This window comes from Tachypleus tridentatus, chromosome 4, assembly GCF_004210375.1.
Source record: "Tachypleus tridentatus isolate NWPU-2018 chromosome 4, ASM421037v1, whole genome shotgun sequence".
NCBI lineage: Eukaryota > Metazoa > Arthropoda > Merostomata > Xiphosura > Limulidae > Tachypleus > Tachypleus tridentatus.
The window spans coordinates 36,787,997-36,810,095 of NC_134828.1; the positions used below are offsets into that span (position 1 = coordinate 36,787,997).

Below are 22,099 nucleotides of genomic sequence, written 5' to 3' on the forward strand. Positions count from 1 at the left end.
GTAACGTGATATATTTTATAGTAAAGTTCGTGTTATTGGCTCGTTCATATGTAATATATCCATTAGCCAGAAATGTGGCTGTTATGGTTATTGTTCATGCTAATGTACATCTTTCGTGCAAACAAATTATTAGCACATATACATGTGTATATACCTTTCTTTCTTCTGTGTTAGTTTTCAAAAACTGATGTACCTTCTGTGAAAGCGATATAAGCGACCACAATAAATGGAAGTAAAAACGCTACATATACTGTCAGTACAGACATTAACGAACTATAATAAAGATATGATCAGTATCAAAACACCACCTAAATTTTGTTGATATTAACGTTGTATTGGAGCTATTGTTTAAGCTACCAGCCAGCAAATTGGTAAAGAAAACATTATTCAATGTTTAACAGTAATATTTACAATACCAAGTACTATGGTCTGGTCCAAACACACCAAGTACATTCTAAGAGTACTTGTTGTTTTTTAAGCCCAGAGATGTACGATATAATATCAGAGCATTTCACACCGCAGAATTGTCTGGTGCTGTTGTTTAAGTACCAGGCTACATAATGGGCTAAATACGCTCTGTTCACACGGAAAATCGATCTCCGGATTTTCATGTTGAAATTCTGTGAACTTTTCGCTGACCAAACGGAGGATGTGCAGTCGAACTTTATAAATAATCCCTGAAGTTTTCCCACTAAGCAACCTAGAGTATTAAAATACATTGTTACACCAGTCGCTTCAAAAAGTTCAGAAATGCAGTATAGAAATATTTTTTCTCGTTTAAAAGTTCCAGCCAGTAATTAATTTCTTTTTTTTCTGAACAGTTACAGAAAAGGAAATTCGTCAGTGGTAAGTAAATATTTATTTTTATTTAAACTTTAATCGTTTATATATACAAACGTATTGACTTATTAAAATAAAAGTAGTTTTGAAACAGCCTTCGTTCTATTATGTTTTATTATTGGACTGTTATTTTAAGTTCTAAGAACATCAAGTAAAAGGGTTAACATTCCTAACTGTCAGAGATTCTCGGTTGTTCAGCTCATACCGCTAAAAACTGAGTATCGAAACTCGTGGTTGGATAAGCAGAAGTGGCCGATTTTGAAGTTTTGTGTTTAACGATAAACAATTGATTTTATAAACTTAAACAACTACCTCTCTGCCCTGTTTTTCAGCGACTTGTCATCTATTTTGTTCAATATAAACAGCAGTCTGTTTAAGGAAACAAAAATTCAATAAAAAACCTTCAAGCTTAGCCTTGGAAACAGGACCAGAAAACCAGAATGGGCTCATAGATAAGTTCACTTGTGAGGGCTCCCTTTCTTCTCAAGCCCTCGGTTTGTTTTCCTAATGAATGTTTAACCGTCAAAATATCATTTTATCAAATATATAATGTTTTTAAAACACTACATATTCATCCTTCAAAATCACTAAGTCTATTAAAAATAAATAAATCGTAATTACTGTGGGTCACCTGTAACCCTAGGCTTCTAAACAGCTGCCCACTCTGTCTTTTTTGTTGTTTGTTTTTTTGAATTTCGCACAAAGCTACTCGAGGGCTATCTGTGTTAGCCATCCCTAATTTAGCAGTGTAAGACTAGAGGGAAAGCACATAGTTATCATCACCCACCGCCAACTCTTGGACTACTCTTTTACCAACGAATAGTGGGATTGACCGTAACATTATAACGCCCACATGGCTGAAAGGGCGAGCATGTTTGGCGCGATGGGAATGCGAACCCGCGACCCTCAGATTACGAGTCGCACGCCTTAACACGCTTGGCCATGCCGGGCCCTCTGGTTTTTTATTAATCCGGATTTTCTTAGAGCTGGATAAACAATGTTGTGGTGTATAGATATATTACAATCTTATAGAAAGTTCTAAGGATCAGCAAAATGCAGGTTTTGAAAATGTATAGCAGTGTATTAAAATGAATATGGACAAAAACGGGGGGGGGACAAATAACGCACAAGATAAAATATTTATTCATGCACATAGAGCAACACTATTTAACTATTTATAGCAAATATATGTGATAAAAGTGGATAAATACAAGTAACCCTAGTACTGATGCTATCTCTAAACGCTGTAGGATCATACATTGAAACATCCTATCACTGACAAGGCTCGAAAGTCACGAGTTGAATACGTACACATCCACATATTTATTTTAAGGTGAACAGGTGGTCTATTTCACTGGAGAGAAGAGTACGACTTAGTTTCACATAAATCGAAAACGTCTAAGGCACGAAAGGTATAGAAAAGTCCATACAAGTTAGCATTTTATTTTAATAATACATCTCCACCAGTTTTCATTTACAGCTACACTGTCTAAACTTATCGTAAACAGACACAAGTATTTTATGTTAATATTACATCTCCACCAGTTTTCATTTACAGCTACATTGTCTAACCTTTTATCTAAAAGCTTACTAAATCTAATAACAGATTTTCTTTTGGCAGATAGTAAAGTTGGGTGCCAAGGGAGAAACTCTTGGAAGCAAAACATCGGAGACTTTAGCTGGGAGAAAAAAAATTAAGTTAAAAAAACCTTTCTTGCTCGAACTCCTTTCACTTCTGTAGAGACGAGCTCTGAACTCAGTGAAATCTCTCTTTATAGACTACTGCAATTTGTTTTTGGAGTTTAATCAGGGAAACATGTTGTATTATCAGCTAGCAAATGAGTCAGTACGAGATAGATTAATACGATAAGAAATGCTATGGGTCCATTATTGCAACATACTGCTTTCTTGTTTCTGTCTGGACATTTATTGAGACAACCACGTAAGGGGTTAAAATTGTTTACTGATCTCGAGAATTAAGTACAGAAAAGGCATGCTATTACCTCGCTGTAGAGCAAAATATAATGCGTTTACGGTGTTTTTCGAAAGTTTGGTTAGTGCATGTGGTATCGAGGGAAGGTAGCTAGTCATCATCACCCACCGCCAACACTTGGACCACTCTTTTACCAACGAATAGTGGGATTGACCGTGACATTATAACGCCCCCACGGCTGAAAGGGCGAACATGTTTGGTGCGACCGAGATTCGAACCCGCGACCCTCGGATTACGAGTCGAACGCTTTAAAACGCTTGGCCATGCCGGGCCCAAGTAGGTTTCTTTCAAGTTTTTTAGAGCTCTGGGTGGTTGATATCTTGCTTTTGGGTCATTTATAGATGAAATTAGGCTTAATAAGCTTTAAAGTATGTTTTGGAATTAGAGTTACTTTAAATTGTAAGTTTTTAGTTCATCTAATCCTATGCATAGTAGATCAAAATTTCTACTTGGGTAGGGGCGATAACCTCTTTCTTTCTTCGGGTTTTGTCTTTTAAAAATTCCTCTTTGTAAAATGAGAAATACAGCATCATACAGCCTTTCATTTGGGATTCGGGCAAAGCTATTTAGTGTTTTCTAAGTGTGTAAAAAATGTTAAAAAGTCTTTGAAGAAGGGTAAAACATTGCAAGGCTGTGATTTGTAGCGCCGTCTTGCGGACAAAACCGGTCCCTTCCAGTTAGTTTGAATTTCCCGCACAGCTACACGAGGGCTATCTGCGCTAACCTTCCCTAATTTAGCATTGTAAGACCAGAGAGAAGGCAGCTAGTCGTCATCACCCACTCTTAACTCTAGGGCTACTGTTTTACCAATAAGTAGTGGGATTGACCCTCACCTTATAACGCCCACACGACTGAAAGGGCGAGCATGTTGGATGTGACGGGGAGTCGAACCTGTGACCATCGGAATAGCAGTCAAGTACCTTAACCACTTGACCATGCCGGGCTCCCTCACCCTTATCATTAATAGTTATAACTTTGGCGAAGTAAGCACTGTTCAATTTTTGTAAGGTACCGAACGTAATACGATTTTTAATATTAATGTCCACAATTCACTAGTTCTTATATTGTGTGGGTTACTGAGATTTAGTAGAATGTGACGTCATAAATGTATAAACTCTAATATTTAATAACACTGCACAACAAAGTTTTTGCTTTTTGAACACTGTTGGGTATTCTTTATATATTTTTGGCTGCTGATGACGAAAATCACATCCAAATTTGCCCATCACGTACTGTTTCATCAAAATCTTCAGTTTCGCCAGGACTTTGCTACAATAGAAAAACGATATCAGGGCAACTGGAATCCGTCACTGCTTGCTGACTACTGTTGGACACTGCAACATGATGCACCGGGCATTGAATACAAACGAAAATCAGGAGAAAACATTTTTAATTATGTTGAACTTAATAGCGTATTGGAAACATAAACGCAATTAAATGCGTTATTGCCGGTAAACAGTTAATTGTCTATTTCTCAGAGTTCCTATGTGATGAAGCAAAACCAAAACTATATTTGTGCATACCCACCAGGTGCCTGTCACAATCAGCAAAAACTTTTCAGGAAGCAAAACTTTTCGAAAAAATTGTTGTGCAGTGTAGTTGCCCACGACCTAAGTGCCTCTTAATTTATTTATAAGCGTCATAAATGTAGTTAAAACAAATACTAAATATGTTTGAATGGTCAAATTAAGTATGTCTTAAGTATTGTGACGTCATTATTGTTTATGGTTGGTTATACGTCATGAATACATGTCGATCTCACTTTAACACTTTAATAAATCTATGACAAGAAACAGTTGTTGTACATGTTTTATTTTTATTGTTTGTACAAAATTAGTCTAATTTATTTTAGACACTTAAAAAGGTATTTTTGAATTTATATTTCTGTAAAAACTTCCAAACAAATTGTATCAAGCACAGTGAGACAAATTTCATTTCAAATGGGTTTCTAAATATATGTGTAAGTGAAATCAATTATACGTTAAAATAATGCATATTTTACAAGTCATTTCGTATCATAAAAGAATTAAATTCCCACTTTGAAGTACATCGATAATTCAAAATTTCAATATATTTTATCTCAAACTTTGCAAATTTGAAAAAAAAACACTCTTACTTAATTATACTGTATTTTTGTGCTACTTGTTATGTTTTATATTAATACCACAGTTATTTGGTGTACTTTAAAGTGCAGTAAATACACGAAATAAAAATTATACATTATTTCAAAAAACATAAACTTCGGCCTCACCACTCAGTGTGGATTCCTGTACGTGGGGACCTTCCAGAGAAGTTTTTGTTCTTTTAGTTTACCATCTTTGGAATATAGATATCTACCCACGTGCTTGTCGTGCGTGGCAACCCAGGAAGGGGAAGCGAGAATCCTGGTGGTTGAGGGGTTTAACCCTAACACATCACTTAGACCTTGACTGGTCCACTTGGACTAGGATCAACCAAATACCAGAGTTGAACGTTCTCATCGAGTGTTGTGAACATTGTGTCTGATGCTGGCGTTGGGTATAGTAGTCACGAAACCCTGACGTTAATGCAATGTCCCTGTTTGGCATTGTAGTGCGTCCCCTTGTAGGACTTCATGGTGAATGGGGTCAGTGGGCAGCGAAATATTCTTTCTTTATTAGGGATTCTCCAAATAAAAATAAAACAGTAAAAAACAGACCATAGGTAAACGACCACGTCTTGAAGATTCTGAGCAGCAATTTTCAACCTTTTCAACACCTTTATCTCATTTTCTGATACTACATTCTCTTTCAGACAAACATTGGGGCAAATTTCTCCTTTTTTATTCAAAAGAGACTAGAGGGACTTACTGACTCCCCTAAGTCATTCTGAAAGCTTTGCTCTGGTGAAATATTGGTGGAAACATCCACTCCTAAACACAGTGAACTCCTCTTGCATTCGAAAGCCATTGATAATATAACCTTTGAGCTTACTCCCCATGCAACTTTGAATTCGTCACGGGGAATTATTTTTGAGAGGGATTTGAAGAACATCCCCGAATCAGAGATCCTTGCTGGTTTCTCCACCCAAGAAGTTTCTTCAGTGAGTCGTATCTCCATTCGCAAAGATGAAATTATGATGCCAACCAATGTCCTCATTCTAACATTTACATCACCGCGTTTACCTGCCACTATCAAAGCAGGTTATTTAAATTTCAAGGTACGGCCATATATTTTAAACCCTCTCAAACGTTTCCAATGGCAGCAGTTCGATCACTCAAAGACATCATGTAATGATTCCTTGGTGTGTGCTCGTTGCAGGGGCAAGGACCACGATGCCTATGAGTGTGAAATAGACCCTTATTGTTTAATTGTAGTGGTTCTCGCCCATCTTACTTTCATGCTCTACGTGAGTGGAAGAAAAATAGGTACAACATTTGAAAATGATTCACAACATTTCTTACCCCAAGACTCGAAAGTTACTGTCCACCATTCCATCTCAGACGTTCCAGGGAAGGATCCATGTAGATCAATGGACTTTCTTCAAATAAAGAAAAAAGATGTGGTTGAAAACAGAAGGGCCCTCGACCCAATTTGCCTATACATAAGTAAAAATGGCCACTTTGATACAGTGGAACTGTTGAGGTTTACGTTATAATCTGAATTACACTAAAGCACTGATTGATTCTTACCATCCCATGTGTCTTTCCATACAGGAAACGTTTCTGAAACCTGCCGAAACGTCACCTTTCGGCAGTTTTCTTTGTACAGAAATGACAGGTTGTGTGAATGAGGAGTGGCACTGCTGGTCGTACCCATCCTCTGGTCGATCAACACGTACACATCCTCTGGTCGATCAACACGTACACATCCTCTGGTCGATCAACACGTACACATCCTCTGGTCGATCAACACGTACACATCCTCTGGTCGATCAACACGTACACATCCTCTGGTCGATCAACACGTACCCATCCTCTGGTCGATCAACACGTACACATCCTCTGGTCGATCAACACGTACCCATCCTCTGGTCGATCAACACGTACACATCCTCTGGTCGATCAACACGTACCCATCCTCTGGTCGATCAACACGTACACATCCTCTGGTCGATCAACACGTACACATCCTCTGGTCGATCAACACGTACCCATCCTCTGGTCGATCAACACGTACACATCCTCTGGTCGATCAACACGTACCCATCCTCTGGTCGATCAACACGTACACATCCTCTGGTCGATCAACACGTACACATCCTCTGGTCGATCAACACGTACACATCCTCTGGTCGATCAACACGTACACATCCTCTGGTCGATCAACACGTACCCATCCTCTGGTCGATCAACACGTACACATCCTCTGGTCGATCAACACGTACCCATCCTCTGGTCGATCAACACGTACACATCCTCTGGTCGATCAACACGTACCCATCCTCTCTTTGCCACTCGACACACCCTTGGAGGCCGTAGCTGTGTTTTTTTTTGGGTCGTACCACCACTGTTTCTTCTTTCTACTTGTCTCTATAATCAATCATAACTTGATGCTCTCGTTGAACAGTTGCTGTCTCCATATTTAATCCTGGGGACTTTAATTGACATAATTCCCTATGGGGGTGCTTATATTGATGGAAGGGAGTCGCTCTATAGATTGTATGCTCTCAGATCACAACCTTTCCCTCTTCAATACTGTGTCTTATACTTATTTTCATGCACTTAGTCTGTTACTGCTATTGATCTCTCAGTCTGCTCCACTTCACTATTCTCCCTTGCCTGGCATGGCCAGGTGGTTAAGGCACTCGATTTGTAATCTGAGGGTTTCAGGTTCAAGCCCTGTTACACCAAATATGCTCGTCCTTTCAGCCGTGAGGGCGTTATAATATAACAGTCAATCTCACTATTCGTTGGTAAAAGAGTAGCCCAATTGTTGGCAGTGAGTGGTGATGACTAGCTCTCTTCCCTCTAGTCTTACTCTGCAAAATTAAGGACGGCTAGCGCAGATAGCCCTCGAGAGGCGTTGTGCGAAATTAAAAAAAAAAACCACTATTTTCCCACTTTTCACGAAGGGTTGACAGTAACCCATTTTCCTATCATTTTAAGAGAGACTGGCCGTGATCGATGCCACCCGACCCACGTGCCCTGGTGGAAGATGGATAAAGCCAACTGGCGCTCTTTCACTGCTCTCACAGAACTTGATTCTGCCATCGTCTGTAAGCCAGCAATAGACACAGCAGTAACAGGTAGCTGCTCAATGTATTCCTGAAACCTAGAGACGTTTTCCATGATATCCTTATCCGTGGTGGAATCCTGCCTGCCACATGGCACGGAAGGCTCAAAAACGGGCCTGGGATACCTAAGAAAGGTATCCCATACTCTCGAATTGCATTGCTCTCCAGCAGGTTCGTGCGCATGCTCAGCAGGTAAGACGTCAAAGCCAGAAGGAATGTTGGATTAAGTTCACAACGAACATCTTTTCTACCACCATTTCCAAAGTCATATGGGGCAAGATTCGAAAGGTCACTAGGCAGTATAATTCTGTCCCCCTTTCGATCTTGCTCTTTGATGGCCAGTAAGTTGCTGATGCCCAGAACATCGCCGATGCCCTCAGCGAAAGCTTTTGCCGGGCATCTAGCACTTTTGCTTCATCCTCCATCTTCTTAGCCATGGACACTCTGGCAGATTTATCGCCTCTTTTGTTTCAAGCTAATCGTCTCTATGACTATAATCACTCCTTTACACTAATGGAATTCAAGCTGGCTCTTCATTGGTCAGATCTGATGATATTCACTACGAGATGATGTGCATCTCTCTCCTGCTTTTCTTGCTATTCTTCTGGTTGTTTGAAACCAGATCTGACAGGAGAATGTTTTTCTGATGCCTGGCACCTCGCTATTGTCCTATCTTTCTTTAAGCCTGGGAATGATCCCAAGATTCCTTCAAACTACCGTCCAATTGCTTTGACAAGCTGTCTGTGTAGCACCTTAGAGAGGATGGTCAATGCTCGTCTTGTTTGGTTCCTCGAATCGAACAACTTCCTCTCGCCCACCCAGTGTGGGTTCTGAGGACAGCACTCAACCGTGGACCACCTGATTCGACTTGAAACGTCGATCAGAGAAGCTTTATTCAAGCGACAACGTCTTGTTTCAGTATTTTTTGACCTTGAGTAGGCTTATGATACGACATGGAGGTATGGCATTTTGTGATCCCTCTACTTATATGGGTTGCGTAGTCATTTGCCCATTTTTATAAAAACGTTTTTAACCGGCAGGCGATTCCAAATTAATGTGGGTTCAACATTTTTCTATTCTTTCCTGCAGGAACTTTGAGTCCCTCAGGACTGTAACTTTAGTGTCACAGTTTTCAGTATAAAGATTAATGCCATCACTGGACAACTCCCTTCTATCATTGCAAACGGGCTCTTTGTCAATTACATCCTCATCTCGTGTCAGTTGTTGAATATGAGGTTTATTGAGTAGCATTTATAGACTGCCCTCAATCTTTTACTGAAACAGATCACAATAAAACGGTTTTAATTTTCTCTCTCTAAAACCATTTGCATGTACTTTTGCCACCAACGGCATATTCACTCCGATCCTGAACTCCGTGTTGGCAAAGTTGTAATTTCCGTTGTCCCTGAAACAAAGTTTTTGGGCCTTATCTTTGAATGTAAGCTGACCTTTAAACCATACATAAAACAGCTATTAGTCAAGTGTACAAGGGCACTGAATATTCTACGTATCCTCTCTTCCACGTGGGGAGCAGATCGACGTTCTACGCTAAAAATATATCGTGCTCTCATTCGATCGAAACTGGACTATGGTTGTCTGGTCTATGGCTCTGCCAGGACCTCGGCCTTGAAGATTCTGGATCCTATTCATCATCAGGGGCTTCAGCTCTGCACGGGCGCTTTCCACACTTACCAATTCCAGAGTTTGTGCACAGTCTCATGAACTATCTCGATACCTACGCTATTTGCAGTTGTATTTACTGTATGTTCAAAACTTCAATCCTTGCCACAGCATCCCGCTTGGGGTTGTGTTTTCTTCCTTAGTGGACCATGCTTTTTCAAAATGGATGGCTACCATTGTTTCTTTTGGTCTTTCTGTCCAGGCAGAGTTGGATGAATTAGATCTGTCCTTGAATAGCATTATTGTAGCTACTATCAGCCCATCCCACCATGGCTTATTACCATTCCAAAGTGTTAATTTGCTTTTAGCCCTCTGAGAAGAGCAGATACTCCCGATTCGATGTACCGTTTTTTATTTATATAGATGGTTTTGTGGTTCGGTGGTTGAGCACAGAACCCCTCTACAGTTTCTGTGTTCACTGCTGAACTGTATGCCATTTGTCTTGCCATGGACTACATGGAAACCGAAGCAATTCTCGAATTGTACTATTTATGCTGACTCGCTTAGCTCTCTACTGGCCATAGAATCACTTATGTTAATTCTCACACTGTTCTCGCCGATATTCAAAACCGACTGGTCAGTTTCGCTTTAACATCTACTTCTGTCCAGTTCTTCTGGATACCAGGCCACTTTGGTATTCGCTATCACTGCTGTGTCTGTTCCATACATGGACTATGGTCCTATCTTCAAGGCTCGGCTTGGTGCCAGTTGGCAGTCAACTTGGGGTGAACAACTTCAAAACAAGCTTTTCCATATAAACCCTTCTATTGGACTTTGGCCGTCTTATTTCCTTAAGGATAAGAAAGAAGTTGTCCTAACCAAACTACGCATTGGCCACAGTTGTTTGACTCATTATTTTCTTTCATCTGGAACTGATGCACCAATGTGTGGTCTGTGTAACACTCAGTTCACAATATTTTACATTTTACTGTCGTGTCGTCGTTACAAATCTGAACGACGGCACCGTTTCAGACATGTTCTGTTTACAGGTTTACCCCTGACTCTGGACAGTGTTATTGACGATGGTGACGCTGTCCAGCTTACAAATGTTTTTAGGTTTTTAAGGACCATTGGCCTTTTTAACGCTATTTAAGTTTTTAATTTAAATATTGGACTTTGGTTTGTTTTAACATGGTTCCTTTTTGCGAATTTTGATTTTTTTACCAGTTGTTTGGTGCAAATAGCCTAGTTGCTCTGCGCCATAAAACACCAAACAACTTCGGCCTCAACAGAAGAATTAGATTTCTGTTTATATTTGGACATTTACCGCCGAAACCTCAAAACAACCACGTCAAACAAATTCTGAAACAACTGTTAAAATTTCTAAAACCATAAATAGTTGCTATCAAGCTATAAAACAAGATGTTTCTAACTATTTATATGTGGTTTATACTTCGTCTATAGTAGTAATATATGTGTGACCAGAAAAGTATTGACAAAGAAAATATGGAATAGGCCATTTCATGATCTCAACGTGTGATGTTCAAGTTCAATGATATCTAGCAGAGAAGTTCAAAAGTAGTAGCAAAATGAAAATTCAAGAAAAAATATTAAAGTGGATAATCTTGCACTGTGACAGCAAAACGTATAAATATACCAAACCAAGTAAACGAAGGAACCGCCTCCTTCCCCAATGGCTCAGTGGTATGTCTGCGGATTTACAACGCTAAAATCCTGGTTTCGATGCCCGTGATGGGCAGAGCACAGATAGCCCATTGTGTAGCTTTGTGCTTAATTCAAAATAACAACAATGAAGAAACAAAATCTTTGTTCACGATGTTTTGCGTAATGTTTCTATTTGCCAGATTGGTCGATATTCTTGTTCGCTGGTCACTTTGGTTGACAATAGTTTTACCAAACAGGGCAATGACGAGAATAATTATATGTCACGTGTGCACAGAACAAGGAGAAAGGAAATTTAGATTTAACACCGAAAGTTTAACAAAACCTGGCTGTACAGTCTAGCGGAATCCAATATTGTATACGCCACCTACTGTTTCGAGCAATATTTATAAGGAAGAAAAGCCTTGACACTTATTGACTTCAACAAATATCAAACCCACGTCTTGAGATTGGCTCGTATCTTCCCAGGGCGAACTGACACACGGCCAAATTGATACAAGTTACTTACCGTTTGAATGCGCGAGATTAACCAGAGTACAAGTGTTAGTACATGCTTATGGCCTTTTGAAACTTGGGTAGCAAATATTTCATTCTGCATACAAAACAACTGCACACAAATTTCGAAACGTGTACCTAAATATATTGTAAGCTAGCTATGAAAGTGTTACAAAGGTTAAAAAATTATCCCTATATTTCCACCAAACTACCACCTTCTTATTTATATTTCTAAATAGAAGCGTCACACATCACTCACATTTAAACTTATAGACATTCGCAGTCTGTATCACATTAAACATGCTCGCCCTTTCAGCTGTGGTGGAGTTATAATGTTACAGTTAATCCAATTATTTGTTGGTAAAAGAGTAGCACAAGAGTTGGTGGTGGATGGTGATGACTAGCTGCCTTCTCTCTAGCTTACATTGCTAAATTAGGGACGGCTAGCGCAGACAGTCCTCGTGTAGCTTTGAGCGAAATTCTAAACAAACCAAATCGTAGTCTGTAAACTACATTACTCGCTATAATTATATGAAATGTAATTTTCCATTCTGTTGTTGAATTCCAATTTACTTTATGAATGAAACCGCTAGAAGATACCTAACTAATATAAAAGGCCGAATGTGCAGAGAAAAAAACAACATTAATTTTTAAAATATGTTTTCAGCAGCCACAACTAAATAATGGAAAAAAAACAATAAAATATGATTACAACCACATCGTTATAATATGAAAAGAAGTAATAATAAATAGCAATTTAATAGTTAAAAATACGTCATACTTTAAATATTTCCCGTATATCAGTTATTGGTGTTTCTTGTTCAAAGTACTTATTGTATAATGGTATAATTGTTTTTCCATAATTAATTTAATCAAATAAACCTTTTTTTTGGTAGGTACAAAGGTTTCTTGAAAGACTGCCCTGATGGACTTTTAACTGAACAGGTTCGTTGCTCAAAAATTACAAAACATCTGTTTTCATATCATTTTATTTGTAACCACCCTTTGTATGTAACACGGTTGTTGTCATATCTTATTTCTACCTTCATTTGTTTGTAATACATCTGTTTTCATATCTTTTATTTGTACCCCCTTTGTTTGTAATACATCTGTTTTCATATCTTTTATTTGTAACCCCTTTGTTTGTAATACATCTGTTTCCATATATTTTATTTGTTTCCATATATTTTATTTGTACCCCCTTTGTTTGTAATACATCTGTTTCCATATATTTTATTTGTACCCCCTTTGTTTTTAATACATCTGTTTCCATATATTTTATTTGTACCCCCTCCCCAAAGAAAGAAATGCATTGTACTTTTACTTCACAAAGTCAAGCTAAAGAAGTGTAAGTTTCACGTTTTGTATAAACATGTGACCATTACATTGTTTTGTGCAAATCTGTGGCGATTACACTGCTTTGTGTAAACCTATGGTCATTAAACCGTTTGTTTTTTTTGTCAACCTGTGGTCATTACATTGTTTTGTATAAACCTATGACCGTTACACTTATATAAACCTGTGACTGTTACATTGTTTGGTGGTAAGAAAAGCATTGTTCTTCACTTCAGTTTCAAAATAACATTGATTCCTTACCAAGCAACAGTAGTAGCTTTCTATTTATATACCGAGTTTGTGACTGTTGGTAGACAATATAAATTTTATATTTCCATTTATATACCGAGTTTGTGACTGTTGGTAGACAATATAAATTTTATATTTCCATTTATATACCGAGTTTGTGACTGTTGGTAGATAATATAAATTTTATATTTCCATTTATATACCGAGTTTGTGACTGTTGGAAGACAATATAAGTTTTATATTTCCATTTATATACCGAGTTTGTGATTGCTGGTATACCACACGAACTTTATTTCTATTCGCATAACGAGTTCGTATCTGCTGGTAAACTACATGAAGGTTTACATTTTATATATATATATGTGTGTGTGTGAGGTAAACTTCATAAACTTTTAAATTTTCATTTAGTTACTCAGTTTGTGATTGCTGGTAATTTATAGGAAAGTTTAAACCTACTAGCTATTAAGTAAACTATAAGTCACTTTGTGTGTGTGTGTGTGTTTTGTAATATATTTATTTTCGTAAAAGTCCTTGTCTTGAAGTAAAACTAGTTCATAACGATGTAATTCTGAACTTGGTAGCTGTAAAGGCTAAAATATTGTGTCGAATTTCTTTTACCATGACGTTTTGATTTTTAGAATACTATTTTATCATTCTCGGTCATAGATGATATTTTGAAAAAGATAAATTTATTTTTAAGGGCTTTTTGAAGATCTACAAACAGTTTTTTCCTCACGGCGACCCTTCCAAATTTGCCTCTCTGGTATTTAGGGTATTCGACGAAAATAAGGTACGGTTTTTGTAACTTTTTCTTTCTTTAGTCAGAAATACCCTTTTAGTTTTTTAATATTGTAAAAAATAGTTCTGTTAATATGATCACTTTATTTCAGTGACTTTTCATTATCTGGTCAACAAAATATAAAAATTTTGATCCATATTTTTATTGCCATATGATATAAAATATAACCTAGTGTCTGAGAAATGTAATAATCACTGTTAAGTAGGTATTTTACACGTATCCATCAACAATATATACAGTTTTCACAATAGTTATGCGTTGTTAGTGAGACGAACCATCCAAATAACGTTGATTCAGTTCATGCCTCAATGGCTCTTTCTTCTTTATTATTAAAAACGTTTAATCAACAGTAAGCTGGATCGGAAGTAAAAAATTACTTTAAAATTAATTTAATTGATTTCTTATGAAAAGCTTACAGAATCTATACTGTCATAGATCAATACAATACAGAACAAAGTGACAATCGATGATAATTAGAGTACATTCTGTCATTAGTTGACCACATTTGCTATTGAAGATATTTTAATACCTATGCGGTCAACGATGGGGGTTTTGGTTTCTTTTAGATGTATGATTAAGCACTCAATGCCAAGTGAGTATTAATAATAGAAATTAAATAACAATATTTAAAATAATTTCAAAGATTACAACTAATAATGTTAATGAAACTAGCTAACCCTAAATTTCTTGCAAAATACAAAAACATGTTTGTTTTCGTTAAAAATCCAATACACGAAAACAGAATATACTTGTGGACGTTTATGTGTGTGTGTGTATATATATATATTCAGTAGTGCACATAAAGCAACGTTGTTTCATCAAAGATACGAGAAAGGTTAAACTCATACGGAAAGGAACAATAACTGCTCCTACGATGTACACCGATGTGCTATCGTTAATTTTCGAGAATATTCTCCTCTTCCAAACAAGAGCAAGTGACCAACTACTGACAGTGTTACGCTATTCAGTTTGACAGTAAATGTAAATGGCTTCCTACACGTACAAGCTGCTAATTAGCTGTAAAGTTTGTAACAGGACGATCCAGAAAGTAAATCAAAGACTGGCGTAAATAAAATGTATATCTCACAATTAAAGTAATTGTAATTTGCTCATGAACTAATACAGTATCCTTACTTCCAGTAACTGCTGTTGTTGATTACTTTTGTCAGTTTATTTTCTAACATGTTAATAAAAATATACTTCTTATTTAATCAGCTTGAGATTTACTCTATTTAGGATGGGTCAATAGAGTTCGAAGAGTTTATCAAAGCACTCTCTGTGACGTCACGAGGTAATCTCGAGGAAAAACTAATATGTGAGTAACTTAATAATTCCAAGGTATTTATCACGATACTGAAAAGACGTGACGGATCTTCAGTCTAAATTGAGTTAAACGTTCTTATGTTGAATATAGCCTTAAGTTTGTGGGTATGGTATAATTACTTACTTCTAATGAGTTAAATGGTTTAAGGAAGTTGCTCATGTTTAGAAACTAGAGAATTTTAATTCACTAACATTTTAAAAATCAGCTCGAATTCAATACATAAGGCATGCATGTACACATTAATTTCGTGAATAATCGTTACGTACTTAATACGTATACAGAGGTTTATTACGTTATTTTAAAACAATTTTTGAGTCTCAACACGTGACTACTATTCACGTATTCACGTCCAGTTATGCTCTACCTGACGAGTTCGCATCTTACAATGGTCATGCAGCGTGATTTCCGTTGCAGAAAGCTCTGTCATGTTCAAAGAACATCCATTCTCCTTTCATGCTTTCTATACTGTATTTAGTAAACAAGGACGATAGTTTTCTAATGCTCGTTTAAAAAATGCGATCGCACAGAAGTCCATAGTCGACTTGATTAATACGTTTATGTGTGGAATAATATACTAACCCATTCAATTTTCCACCTGTCTGAATTGTGCAAGGGGTTAATGAAAGCAGCTGGTGTCGCTTTTCCGCTAGAGGTCCTTCATTGTGTTTCGTACTTGTGTGGGTTACGTCTACATCCTTTGCTACTGACATCTGTGTTTATGTATTTTCAACTGTTATGAAACGTTGAACTTTTCTTGCCACAACTGAAGAACAACTTACTACAAGTTTCTTTATGTGACTCCGAAACTTGATCCATATTCTTATATTTACCAAGTAAGAAGGATATCCTCGTCTTATAAATTCGAAATCTTTGATCTGAACAAATCTTTATGATCTATTATATATCCTTCCCCAAAATGATCACGTTTTGGTAACATCACACTATGTAGTGCCAAATAATATTTCATTTAACTGTGGTTTATACATTCTGTGATCGTCACGTAACTTACTGATTTGCGTATTTATTTTTTTTTTTAATATAACGTGCTTGGGTATCTGTACATTTGTTAAGCGTAGCATTTGTTTTATAAATTGCATGTTAAAATGTAGTAAGACATTCAAATAACTATTAAACACTGGCAATGAATTTCGGATATACATACACATAAGACAAAAATTTGTAAACATAATGAAATAGTTTAATAATACTACATGTTAAGATAGATCATTGGTCTGTTTCCTTCGGGTATGATAAACATCCAAACAAAGGGATTTATATACAGAACAAAAATATCTTTAAGAACTATGGGTAACAGGATGTAGCAATAGAGTGTTATCATATGTTATATAACTTACAAAATGACCAAAGAGAATTAAGAATCGGTAAAATCAACTCAAATGTAGAATATAATTCAAAGTGAAAATTATCACTTTATCTATTGCGTGTACACACAGGAGGAGATTGTGTTGACGTTTATTATTAGATTTGATTTGTTCGTTTACTAGCTTTTTGTGTTATGTTATATATCTGTTTATCTTATTATCTCTTAAAGAACAGGGCAGTTGTCATAAGATGTGTTAAGATCCATAGATGTTCATCTTTAAACAGAAATTAAACAATTATGAGACTATTCAGTTTTTTATTATTATTAATATCAATTGCTCTGTATTTTCAACAGTATTTCACATAGTCTTAAAAGACCAGTATTAACTAATATGAGCATATTATCAGTGGTGTATTCAGGTAGGAGCTAGAGGGGCCTCAGCCCCAGGGCGCATGATCTGAATTGATAATTTTATTCCATATAAAATTACATATGATGTAAGGCCCACAAACATTATTAGCCCCTGAGCCCACATAACTTTAAATCCGCCGCTGCATATTGTGCGTAATGATTAATAAGTATACACTAATTTTAATAAAATTAATTTAATTTTAATATTTTATATAAGACAACACAGCACAGTGCCATCTGTACAAAGATATACAAAATAAACCAAAATTGAGCATATGAAAGTAATACGGAAAATCAACAAAAGAAAATTTAATTCTTCGAATATATTTAGTGACACGAATATTCAAGTCATTTCTTGCCATGCATAGTGTTTTAATTCTATAGTATTTAATGTACAAGTATTTATTGTAAGTGGTTATAAGAAGAAATACTGATGCAGGTTATGAAAAAGAGTAGAAAAACACCGTTAACTTTGTAGGACTACTAATCGCTATATTTTATGTAGAATGAGAAAAACTGTTCCCTTCTCGTATTTTCTAGCTTACTGATCACTTTATTAGAACCACTATCCATATTTATACAAGTCTCTATTCATTTGATGCAAAATGAACAGACTATGTAATGTTATTCCTGAAGCCCCAAATTCCAGAGATATAGTTTCAATATCTTTGGTCTGAAAAAGAATGAGTAGGAAAAAATATTTATTTTCTCTGACGTTCAAAGTGATTGGATAGTGGAGGCCTGTCTCGCAGAATAATCGTTATGTGTTACATTTGACAAACTTTTAAGATATATCAACAGTGGAAACTGAAGGGGAAAAGTAGCTGCTGGCCACTGGTGGTCGACTAAGAGAAAAGACAAAGTGAAGAGGGTTATATAGTACAATAAACGCTAGACTATCATAGATGGCTATCTCTTTCTTTCTTTTTATAACAATGGTTAAGGTTCCCCGCTGGTGCAGTGATAAGTCTACGGATTTACAACGCTGAAATCAGGAGTTGGATTCGGTGGACTCAACAGGTAACCCGCTGTGGTTTTTCTATAAGAAATCACACACAATGGCTAGGAATCGTCTGTTTTTAACCATCTCTCACCGTACAACCCTCCAGTGACTCAGCAATAATCTCAGGACTTGTAACGTTAACTGTCGAGTTTTGAATCCTACATTTGGCAAAGCAAAGACCGCCCATTGCGTATCTTTTTGCATAAACAACAAACAAACCAGCCGTACCGTGGGAAGGACGTAAAAATGTTAGCATTTGGAAGCTAACAACCAGTACGAAAACTGCTGGCAGGAAGGCACAATTTCGGTAATGGTTGAGTCTCAAATTATAGTAAATAAATTATGAGACATACGTGAGGTCACTTCATGATTAGTGGTTCGTTCTTTTCTGTTCTAAAAATAAAAACACGGGGATAAGCAGCTGAAGGGGTGATGTAAAGCTGTGTAAAACCTTTTCCTGGCACAAACTGTGTAATTCACTTTCTTTAGAAGAATAGAGAACATTGTTGCCAGTCATATTTACCATACAGTGCAGCATTTTTCTGCTGGTATTGTCCAAATCTGGTTTGAAATCTATTATTTTGGTAATAATCCTTAATGAGCATAATCTCATAATCCCCAGATCTTGAGTCGATCTTTGGGAGGTATTTCGAATACTACGATCCCCACTGTGTAATTTGAAGAGATATATTGATCATTTGTTGACCACACACTTCCTTGGATGGCCTATGATAGCTTGTTTGAAACATCTTATAACTCTCCGCTATACCGAGTGCAGGGTGCAGGGTGATACAGTGTTATATGGACAGTTAGAGTATAATCTTCAACTCACCTACATGCATTGTTGCAGTAATTTGAGCGTATTTGTAATATTAACAACACAAGTTTATTAATTAAGACTTTATCAATCCATAATAATTTTTTTTATAATCGGAGGATATGTAAATTGTGAAAAAGCTAGGTAGAGCAGTAGAAAGAATTAAAACTACAGCAATTAGGTCGAGTAATAATGAAAGAACTTAAAACTTACAGAAGCTAAATTAGGTAAAAAGTAAAGTATAAATTTACACTATATTTGTTAACGTTTCAGATGCTGGATTGAGCAATTGATAGTAATTAGGAACAGAAATGCTATTAGAATTTCAAGCCTAATGGAGTGAGTAAAACTTACTTATGTATTGTAGACAAACAGATTTATTGTATTAACTGATAAGTTTTTTATATATTTGGTATTTTAAGTCTAGGTACAACAATTAGTCATTTTATTTATACTGACTGTTGATCTGCTCTTTCCGTGATGTGTACAGTTTCACAATGAATAACATTTAGGATTGTATACTAGGGGCATTCAAGCTGTATGACGTGGACAATGACGGATACATCACTCGGGAGGAAATGTACAGTATTGTAGATGCTATTTATCAGATGCTGGTGAGTATTGTATATATCACTTGTAGGATGTCAGTGAATACTGTAGATACCATATGTCGGATACCAGTAAGGACCGTAGAGACTATGAATCAGATGTTAATGAGTATTGTAAGTGTCACTTGTAGGATGTCAGTGAATACTGTAGATACCATATGTCGGATACCAGTAAGGACCGTAGAGACTATGAATCAGATGTTAATGAGTATTGTAAGTGTCACTTGTAGGATGTCATTAATTACTGTAATTGCCATTTGTAAAATATGGGTGCTCTAGATGCTATTTATTGGATGTTGAATGGTAATGTGGATATCACTTATTAAGTGTTGGTGACATAATATAGATGTTGTTTGTGTAATGCTCTCTATTTTATCGTCTGTGTTTTGTCACCCTAGGTATATGTGTACAAATTAATAACATATCCAAAGACTGTGTAAAATAGTTTTAAGCATTATGAGTAAACCATTATCTGTAGGTAAGATCTGGGATAACCGTTACGTGTAAGCTTATCATTAAGTACATTATGAGTAAACCATTATCTGTAGGTAAGATCTGGGATAACCGTTACGTGTAAGCTTATCATTAAGTACATTATGAGTAAAGCATTATCTGTAGGTAAGATCTGGGATAACCGTTACGTGTAAGCTTATTATTAAGTAAATTATGAGTAAACCATTATCTGTAGGTAAGATCTGGGATAACCGTTACGTGTAAGCTTATCATTAAGTACATTATGAGTAAACCATTATCTGTAGGTAAGATCTGGGATAACCGTTACGTGTAAGCTTATCATTAAGTACATTATGAGTAAACCATTATCTGTAGGTAAGATCTGGGATAACCGTTACGTGTAAGCTTATTATTAAGTACATTATGAGTAAACCATTATCTGTAGGTAAGATCTGGGATAACCGTTACGTGTAAGCTTATTATTAAGTACATTATGAGTAAACCATTATCTGTAGGTAAGATCTGGGATAACCGTTACGTGTAAGCTTATTATTAAGTACATTATGAGTAAACCATTATCTGTAGGTAAGATCTGGGATAACCGTTACGTGTAAGCTTATGATTAAGTACATTATGAGTAAACCATTATCTGTAGGTAAGATCTGGGATAACCGTTACGTGTAAGCTTATCATTAAGTACATTATGAGTAAACCATTATCTGTAGGTAAGATCTGGGATAACCGTTACGTGTAAGCTTATGATTAAGTACATTATGAGTAAAGCATTATCTGTAGGTAAGATCTGGGATAACCGTTACGTGTAAGCTTATCATTAAGTACATTATGAGTAAACCATTATCTGTAGGTAAGATCTGGGATAACCGTTACGTGTAAGCTTATCATTAAGTACATTATGAGTAAACCATTATCTGTAGGTAAGATCTGGGATAACCGTTACGTGTAAGCTTATCATTAAGTACATTATGAGTAAACCATTATCTGTAGGTAAGATCTGGGATAACCGTTACGTGTAAGCTTATCATTAAGTACATTATGAGTAAAGCATTATCTGTAGGTAAGATCTGGGATAACCGTTACGTGTAAGCTTATTATTAAGTACATTATGAGTGAACCATTATCTGTAGGTAAGATCTGGGATAACCGTTACGTGTAAGCTTATTATTAAGTACATTATGAGTGAACCATTATCTGTAGGTAAGATCTGGGATAACCGTTACGTGTAAGCTTATTATTAAGTACATTATGAGTGAACCATTATCTGTAGGTAAGATCTGGGATAACCGTTACGTGTAAGCTTATTATTAAGTACATTATGAGTGAACCATTATCTGTAGGTAAGATCTGGGATAACCGTTACGTGTAAGCTTATTATTAAGTACATTATGAGTGAACCATTATCTGTAGGTAAGATCTGGGATAACCGTTACGTGTAAGCTTATCATTAAGTACATTATGAGTAAACCATTATCTGTAGATAAGATCTGGGATAACCGTTACGTGTAAGCTTATGATTAAGTACATTATGAGTAAACCATTATCTGTAGATAAGATCTGGGATAACCGTTACGTGTAAGCTTATTATTAAGTACATTATGAGTGAACCATTATCTGTAGGTAAGATCTGGGATAACCGTTACGTGTAAGCTTATTATTAAGTACATTATGAGTAAACCATTATCTGTAGGTAAGATCTGGGATAACCGTTACGTGTAAGCTTATCATTAAGTACATTATGAGTGAACCATTATCTGTAGATAAGATCTGGGATAACCGTTACGTGTAAGCTTATCATTAAGTACATTATGAGTGAACCATTATCTGTAGATAAGATCTGGGATAACCGTTACGTGTAAGCTTATGATTAAGTACATTATGAGTAAACCATTATCTGTAGGTAAGATCTGGGATAACCGTTACGTGTAAGCTTATCA

At 36.4% G+C, this 22,099-nt stretch overlaps 1 protein-coding gene across 1 annotated transcript in view; it reads left to right on the forward strand.

Annotated features, from left to right (window-relative positions):
- The window catches only part of LOC143248847 (frequenin-1-like), a 95,649-nt gene that overhangs the window by 58,418 nt on the left and 15,132 nt on the right, over positions 1-22,099 (forward strand). Inside the window, exons 2-6 of the mRNA XM_076497686.1 lie at positions 822-846; positions 12,721-12,769; positions 14,109-14,198; positions 15,444-15,522; positions 19,612-19,700. Of these exons, the coding sequence (XP_076353801.1) occupies positions 822-846; positions 12,721-12,769; positions 14,109-14,198; positions 15,444-15,522; positions 19,612-19,700 (332 nt within the window). The remainder of the gene's footprint in view (positions 1-821; positions 847-12,720; positions 12,770-14,108; positions 14,199-15,443; positions 15,523-19,611; positions 19,701-22,099) is intronic.